Here is an 8,295-nt window from a genome sequence, read left to right on the forward strand (position 1 = left end):
GCGGAAGCGCTGCTCGGGCGCGGCTTCTCCGCCCGTTCCTCCCGCGCCGCTCTCGCGAGATTCGCCGCTTCCGGCGCGGGCCCGGCCTTTCCGAGCAGCCCCGGCCAAGATGGTGGGTGCGGGGGAGGCCCCGCCGGCGCCATCGGGCCCCATCCGCCGCCATCCGCGCCTCCTCCGGGCCTCGCCCGCCGCGGCGGCGCCGCCCGGGGCTCGGGGCTTCCCTGCGGGACGGGGAATGCGCCTCCCCGGGGCGCTGCGGGGGCCGTGGGTGCCGGACGGGGCCCAGCGCGGCGGGATCGGGGCTGAGGGGAGGGAGCGGCCTGGGCGCCCAGCGGGGCTCGGTGGGGCCGCGGCCTTTCCGTGTGCGGGCCCGGGCGGCCTTGAATCCCCTGATCCCCCTGCCCTGACCCCCGTCTCCCGCTGCAGGCGGAGGTGGAGCAGAAGAAGAAGCGAACCTTCCGCAAATTCACCTACCGCGGGGTGGACCTGGACCAGCTGCTCGACATGTCCTAGTAAGGGCCGGGGAGCCCCCCGGGCTGGGCTTTGGGGGTCGGGGGCTGCTTCTGCCCCATCCTCAGGTTGTGTTCAACCAGCGGCAATAACGGGAGGTTCGGGCGTTCAGCAGCTGCTTTTTGGATTGTTTAAAGTCTCTCAGTGGGTGACACCGTCAGTGTGGGGTCCCGGGGCCCTGCTCCAGACTCCGTTCGTGTGATGCTGTGGGTGTGGGGTCTCTGGAGCTGCTCGAGGCCGTGCTCCGGGCTCAGGTGGGGTAACATTGTTATTTTGGGGTCCCCGGGGGTCTCCCTAGGCTGTACCCCAGCCTCAGTCTGGGTAACACAGTGGCCCTGGGGTCCCCCCGGGGCTCTACCCCAGACTCGGTTTGAATAACGTTGGCTGGGGAGCACTGGGGGGTCTCTCCAGGACGTACCCCAAGCTCAGTTTGGGGTCCCCGGGGCTGTACCCCAGGCTCTGTCCCGGTAACTGTGGCTGGTGGGGTTCCCTGGGCCTGTTCTGGGTAACGTTGTTATTGGGGGGTGTCTATGGGATCTCTCCAGGCTGTACCCCAGACTCAGTTTGGGCTCCCAGAGGACTCCCAGGCCATACCCCAGGCCCTGGGGGTGTCCTTAGGCTGTACCCCAGGCTCAGTTTGGGGGCTCTGAGCCACGCCCCAGGCTCTGTCTGGTGTCCCTGGGGATGTCCCAGTCTCAATCCAGGTAATATCATTGTGTTTGGGGCCCTGAGAATCTCTTGGGACTTCACCCCAAGCTCTGTCTGAACAACTCTGTGGCTGTGGGGTCTCTGGGAGTTCCTCAGTCTCAGTTTGGGGTCCCTGGTGGTCTCCTGAGACTGTACCCCAGGCTCAGTGTGGATAACTCTGGGGTTGTCCCTGCCTTGTTCCCTAGGCTTGGTTGGGGATCCCTGAGGGTGTTCTTAGGCTGTACGCCAGGCTCAGTTTGGGGTCCCTGAGTGTGTCCCTGGGCCATACCCCAGGCTCAGTTTGGGGTCCCTGAGTGTGTCCCTGGGCCATACCCCAGGCTCAGTTTGGGGTCCCTGAGTGTGTCCCTGGGCCATACCCCAGGCTCAGTTTGGGGTCCCTGAGGGTGTCCCTGGGCCATACCCCAGGCTCAGTTTGGGGTTCCTGGGTTGTTCCCCAGGCTCAGTTTGGGGTCCCTGGGTTGTTCCCCAGGCTGGGTTTGGGGTCCCTGGGCATCTCCTGGGGCTGTACCCCAGGCTCTGTCTGGGTGCCTCTGTGGCTGTGGGGCCTCTGGGCTCTCCCGGGGCTGCAGCCCAGGCTGTGTTTGGGGTCCCTGGGGTGTCCCCTGACTGTCCCTGTCCCCGTTTGGCAGCGAGCAGCTGATGCAGCTGTACAGCGCGCGGCAGCGGCGGCGCCTGAACCGCGGCCTGCGCCGCAAGCAGCACTCGCTGCTCAAGCGCCTGCGCAAGGCCAAGAAGGAGGCGCCGCCCATGGAGAAGCCCGAGGTGGTGAAGACCCACCTGAGGGATATGATCATCCTGCCCGAGATGGTGGGCAGCATGGTGGGCGTCTACAACGGCAAGACCTTCAACCAGGTGGAGATCAAGGTGAGCTGGGGCCTGGCAGGTGGCTCGAACACTGAGCTCAGCATCTGGGCTGTTCACTTCTCTCTTGGTAACTCGTTCTCTGTGTCTGGGAGGGGTCCAGGATGCTCCTTGGAGCAGGGCTGGCTCAGAGGGACACCTGAAGTGTCATCCTGGGAGCTCCAAGATGCTCCTTCGAGCAGGGCTGGCTCAGAGGGACACCCGAGGTGTCATACTTGGGGGCTCAGACTCTTCCTTGGAGCAGGGCTGGCTCAGAGGGACACCTGAGGTGTCATCCTTGGGGGTTCAGGCTCCTCCTTGGAGCAGGGCTGGCTCAGAAACACGAGAGGTGTCATCCTGGGAGCTCCAGGATGCTCCTTGGAGCAGGGCTAGCCTGGAGGGGCACCTGGAGATGTCATCCTTGGGGGTTCAGGCTCCTCCTTGGAGCAGGGCTGGCTCAGAGTGTCCACCTGGAGCACTGTCTCTGAAGCACTGAAATTGCAGTGGAGTGATGCCTGTGCTCAGCCCTGGCTCCCAGCCTGCTGGCACCGCTCGGGGATGAAACAGATCCCTCATCTTTCCCAGGAGTGGAATTACCCACAGGGTCGTGTCACTTGATACCACCAGTGGGATTAAATGCTCCTGCCTGGCATTAAATCCCACCTGGAAGGGCACAAATGCCCCTGTGGCTCCCACCTCACCTCTTCTGGGAGGGGCAGAGCTGGGGAAGCCCCTCTGGCACCACGGGAGGAGCCTGGCTGCAATAACCGGCTGTGCCAGGCTCCTGCCAGCCCCGGGATGGGAGGGAGGGGGATGTCCCTGTGCCCCCTGGTGCTGTCCCCAACACGGATCTCTCCCCTTGCAGCCCGAGATGATCGGCCACTACCTGGGCGAGTTTTCCATCACGTACAAGCCGGTGAAGCACGGCCGGCCTGGCATCGGTGCCACCCACTCCTCCCGCTTCATCCCGCTCAAGTAACTCCGGGAGGGAGCCTCTGCCAGTGTAAATAAAGAAATTCCACCTGGATCCGTCTGTCTCCTGACTCTCTGTTCCCAGGGTGGGGGGCTGGGGTTTGTTAAACTCCTCACTCCACCATGATTGGGTGTTTTCCTGAGTATTCCCAGGTTTTTTGGCACTGCCTGCTGTCAGCGCCTGCAGCGGACAAATCTTCGTGTGGGTTTAGTAAATGAATGAAATTCCTTGCTCTTCTCTGGGAAGTGGGGAATGACACTTTAATATTTAACTTTATTTGTTAATACAAACACTGGAAATGTGGAATTGGGGGAAGGCAGGGGTGTTCTCAGGGCTCAGAACCAGCCTGAGTCCCAGGAGAAGCTGCCAGGGCCCATCACTGATGTCAAAACCCCAAACCATTATTTCCTAGTCCTCAGTTTGGGAACCTGAAGGGTTTTTGTGATGGGGATCACCGAGTGGCATCGGCTGGGGGCTGGACTGGGGCGTGGCAGCTCAGGCTGGGAGGGAGGGATGTGTTTTGGGGGATGCTCTCAGGAATGGGGGTGATGATGAGAGGGAAGATGAGAAGAGTTGATCCCGGATGGATCTGGTTGTGTCCCTGAACTGAGCCAAATGAGCCCAATGCTCATCACCAGTGCCACATCCTGCAGTGAAACCATCGTCCACCGTTTGTCCCCAGGGTGGTCCTGGCTTGTCCCTGCTGCTGGCCAGGGTCCCTTGGGGCCCAGCTCCAGCTCTGTAAGTCCCTCTGCATCCCATTCCCGTGGCCAGTGGTGCTGGGGCCATTTGTCCTTCAGGAAAGGTCTCAGTGTCCCTTTTTGTTCAGTCAATGTGACCTTGAGAGTCCTCCTCCCTCCCACTGGTGGCCGTGGGGGGAACAGGGCTTGGGGTCACTCCTGCTGTGGTCACTCCAGCTGTGGTCACTGTCCAGCTGCGGTCACTGTCCAGCTGTGGTCACTGTCCTGCTGTGGTCACTGTCCTGCTGTGGTCACTATCCAGCTGTGATCACTGTCCAGCTGTGGTCACTCCAGCTGTGGTCACTCCAGCTGCGGTCACTGTCCTGCTGTGGTCACTGTCCTGCTGCGGTCACTGTCCTGCTGCAGTCACTGTCCAGCTGTGGTCACTGTCCAGCTGCAGTCACTGTCCTGCTGCGGTCACTGTCCTGCTGTGGTCACTGTCCAGCTGTGGTCACTGTCCAGCTGTGGTCACTCCAGCTGCGGTCACTGTCCTGCTGTGGTCTCTGTCCAGCTGCGGTCACTGTCCTGCTGGGGCGGTGTGGGGACTCTCAGCCCTGGGAGGCGATGGCCGGAGGGCCAGGACACCCCAGCTGGGAGGGAGGTGGGTGACAGTGACCTCGGTGGGTGACAGTGACCTCGGTGGGTGACAATGGCCTGAGCACATGGCGGCAGCCACGGTCCCGGGAGGGGTCGGTGCAGAGGGGCCACGGCGGGGGTCCCGCTCATGGCGGGGGGGACACCGGGGCTCAGCCACACCTTGGGTGGGTCCCCAAAGACATGGGGACGGCACCGGGCGGCTCGTGGGGGACAGATTCGGTCGGGGGAGCCGGTTCGGTCTGGAGGGACCGGTCCGGTCTGAGGGGACAGGTTCGGTCTGAGGGGACAGGTTCGGTCTGGAGGGACCGGTTCGGTCTGGAGGGACCGGTCCGGTCGGGAGCGGCAGGTGCGTTCCGGGACATGGGGACGGGGCAGATCCCGGCGTTTTTGCGGAAGCTGGAAAAGAGGCAGACGGAGAGGAACGGAGCCCCCCCCGGGGGTCCCGTCTCCCCCCGCCCGGCACAGGCCGGGGGGGCGCGGGGAGCCCCCGGTGCCGCCCTCTAACGGCGGCGGCGCCGCTGGAAAATCCCGACCGAGAGCGGGGGGGCGGGGGCGGGATGCGGCTGCTCGGGGCCGCGCCGGAGCCTCGCCCAGCTCCGCACCGCCCCGCACCGCCCCGCACCGCTCCGCACCGCCGGGGATGAGGTACGGCCGCACCTGCCCCCCGCACCCCCCGAACCCCCCGGGGGTCCCGGCGTCTCCGGCCGCCGCAGCCGCCGGGGATGGGGGGAAGCGGGGGGAGCTGCACGGCGGGGCCGGGGGGATCGGGGTGCGGTGTCGGCTTGCGGGGCGTTGGATGCACCGGGGGGGCCCCGATCTGCGCCCCCTCCCCGCGGCGGGGATGCCCCCGGCCCTGGCTGCGCTGCATCCTGCGGCGGGCGCGGCTCCGTCCCGCGGGATCGGGGGGACCGGGGGGTACTGGGGGACAGGAGGGTTCCGAACCGATCAGGGGCTTCAGGGCGAATCGGGAGGGTCGGGCAGCGTTTATCCCCCGCATCCTGCAGGGACAAAGGCCGGGCAATGCCGGGGATCGGCGGGGAGTCCGCGGGAGGGGGGGAAGATGGAGCAGCACCGCCCGTCCCCATTCTCACCTTCATCCCCATTCCCATCCCATCCCCATTCCCATCGCCATTCCCATCCCATCGCCATTCAAATCCCATCTCCATCCAGCGGGGGGATCGTCCCTGGGGTGACAGCAGCTCCCCTCGCCCCGATGCGAGCTCGGCTCCCCGCAGAGCCCCCCCCGCTCCCGCTGCTCCCCCAGCGCGGCTGGGCCGGGGATTGCGGCTGAGCCCCCGACTTGGAGCCCCAAAACCTCACCCAAACCAGCACCCCAAACCCTCCCCACCAACCCGCAGCCCAAATCCACCTCCCTAAACGGTCCCTCAGAAACCTCGGCCTCTAAACCAGCACGTCCACCCCGCCCGGGGGGCACCCCAAGGGTCCCGGTGCCGTGTCCCCGGGCGGGGGTGTCCCCGGGCGGGGATGGGGAGGTGGCTGCTGGCCCGAGCGCGTTCGCCCTGGGGAGTGGGGGGGGTTAGGGGGCCCTGCAGTGTGGGGGGGCCGTGCTGGGGGTGTTGGGGACCCCAGTGCTCGCCCAGCAGGGCCCCACAGCCATCCCCAGGTGATGATGTTGGGGTGTGTGTGTGCGGGGGCTGCGGGGGTCGGTGTTGTGTGAGCAGAGGGTGACAGATCCCCGGTCCCCGTGTCCCTGCGTGTGCCCCAAGTGTGCAGGCTCGAGATGGGGGGGGCTGTGCTCTCTGGGGGGGGTTTGCTGTGGTTGGGGGTCTCCGGGGTCGAGTCGATCAGCTCGGGCTGGTGACAACACGGTGTTTGTTTAATGTCCCGGGGGCTCGGCGAGCCGCAGCCGGCCGGGGGCTCAGCTGTGGCTTTGGCGATGTGGCTGCACTCGGCTGACGGCTGCGGTCCCTGTCCCCAGCCTTGTCCCCAGAGCTGCTGCCAGGCTGGAATGAGCCGAGGGCTGCAGGGAGCTTGGGGTACCCCCAGGGCTCCCCAGGCTCTGCCCAGGCCAGGGTGGGATCCCGTGCGGTGGGACTGCGGTGGTGAACAATGCGGAGGACGGTGGGGTGGTGGGCAGCGGGGACCGTGGGCAGTGCAGTGGGCAGTGAGTGCTGTGGGCACTGGGGTGGGCAGTGGGCAGTGGGGTGGGCAGTGGGGAGGACAGCAGGGTGTGCTGGGCAGTGCAGCTGCTGCTTCATCTGCTGCAGCATCTGCCCTGCCAGGAAATTGCTGGATGGATCCAGGCCCCACCAGTGGCCTCAGCCAGTCCTGGGGTGCCCTCAGCAGGGAGAGGCAGATTTTGGGGGTCGGAGGAGACACACCCAAGACTCCGAGCTGTCACATCCCCCCAGGGTCAGCCCATGGCCACCTCTGGGGTCCAGCCCATGGGGGGACACTGGGTCCTGTGGGGACAGTGACCATCACGGTGCTGAAGTGTAGCTGCAGCCCTGTGCCCCCCATTCCCGCAGCCCTGGCCCCCCTTTCCCGCAGCCCTGGCCCCCCTTTCCCGCTGTGTCTCGCCGTTCCGTGGATGCAGGTGCGGCCCCAGCCCCTCCCCGCAGGCTGCAGATCCCGGCGCCGCTGCGGCCGCTGCGCTCGGCCGGCCCTGCCAGGAACTGGGGGGGGACAGAGCTCAGCTCCCCCCTCCATCAACCCCCCGAATATCCCGGGAGGGCAGCCGGAGCACCCCGAGTTCTTCCAGGGTGGGGGTCCCCCAGGGGAGGGGGGGCCCTGACTGAGCAGTTGGGTGGGTTTGGGGTGCTGGGGAGGGGGGAATGTGTTCCCCTGGAGGAGTGGAAGCCCCTGGCTCCCATTATCCCCTACAGGGCTGAACACCCCCATCCTCCATGTCTGAGTCCTCAGGAAGGGCCGGGAACCGCCTGTGCTCCCCCATCACTGTCACCATAGCAACAGCAGGCCGTGCTCATCCCGCATCCCATATCCCGCATGCTGCATCCATTATCCTGCATCCCGTACCCCGCATCCATTATCCTGCATCCCGTACCCCGCATCCATTATCCTGCATCCCGTACCCCACATCCATCACCTCCCCTCCCTCATGTGGTGTCCTGCGGTCCATATCCCCCATCCCTCCTCCCGCATTCTGCATCCCATATTCCGTATCCTGCACCGATCATCCCACATCCCTCGCCTTGCCTCTGTCATCCCTCATCCCCCATTCCGTGTTCCCGCATCCTTCATCCCGCATCCCTCATCCCGCATTCTGCATCCTGAATCCCTCATCCCGCATTCCGTGTTCCTGCATCCCTCATCCCGCATCCCTCACCCTGCATCCCGAATTCCGCATCCCGAATCCCTCATCCCACACCTCCACCCTTCCTCCCCTCCCCGCCCTCTCCCGTCCCATCCTCCCGGGGTTATTTCCCTCCCGGGGGGGAGTTTTCGGCAGCTGGGTGGGGATTGACATGGGCAGATCTGGGCGGTGGGAGGGGGGAGACCCCACAGCAGGACCCATAGGGCAGGATTTGGGGTTCCCCCACCACTGTGGGGTGCAGGGGTGAAGGAGCGGTTTTGGGGGGGCCAGAGATGGCTCCTGGGGGTGTGAAGGACATCGATGGGGCCTTGGGGGGTTGCTGTGTCCTCTGTGGGTCCTCTGCGCTGGAAAGGGGGTGCTGGGACACCCAAAAGGTCTCGTGGAAGCAGGAGGGTCCCAGGGAGCCGCCGTGGGGCAGATTTGGGGGTGTCAGAGCCGGAGGGGGGGGGTTCGATCGCTGCCCCCCCTGGCCCGCTGTGGAGGGGGGGATGTGGGGGAAGAGGGGAGCCCCAGGCCCCCCATTGCCCCCCATCGCTCCCCCCGCTCACACGCGGGGCTGACGAAGGCACCGCGGGGCCCTGGAGCTCCCGCTGCCGGCCCGACCCTCTGGGGGGGTGAGGAGGGGTCCCCGG

At 65.9% G+C, this 8,295-nt stretch overlaps 2 protein-coding genes across 2 annotated transcripts in view; both read left to right on the forward strand.

The window, feature by feature from the left end:
* Positions 1-27: 27 nt before the first annotated feature.
* RPS15 (ribosomal protein S15) lies at positions 28-3,085 on the forward strand. The gene is made up of 4 exons (XM_015651720.3): positions 28-112; positions 427-512; positions 1,848-2,082; positions 2,924-3,085. The coding sequence occupies exons 1-4, from the start codon at positions 110-112 to the stop codon at positions 3,035-3,037; spliced, it is 438 nt and encodes a 145-aa protein (XP_015507206.1). The 5' UTR covers positions 28-109; the 3' UTR covers positions 3,038-3,085.
* A 1,888-nt stretch (positions 3,086-4,973) lies between these two features.
* Positions 4,974-8,295, forward strand: part of APC2 (APC regulator of WNT signaling pathway 2) — a 16,023-nt gene continuing 12,701 nt past the window's right edge. Inside the window, exon 1 of the mRNA XM_015651485.1 lies at positions 4,974-5,013. The gene's annotated coding sequence lies outside the window, so the exon portion shown is untranslated. The remainder of the gene's footprint in view (positions 5,014-8,295) is intronic.

This window comes from Parus major, chromosome 28 (genome assembly GCF_001522545.3).
Source record: "Parus major isolate Abel chromosome 28, Parus_major1.1, whole genome shotgun sequence".
Taxonomy (NCBI): Eukaryota; Metazoa; Chordata; class Aves; order Passeriformes; family Paridae; genus Parus; species Parus major.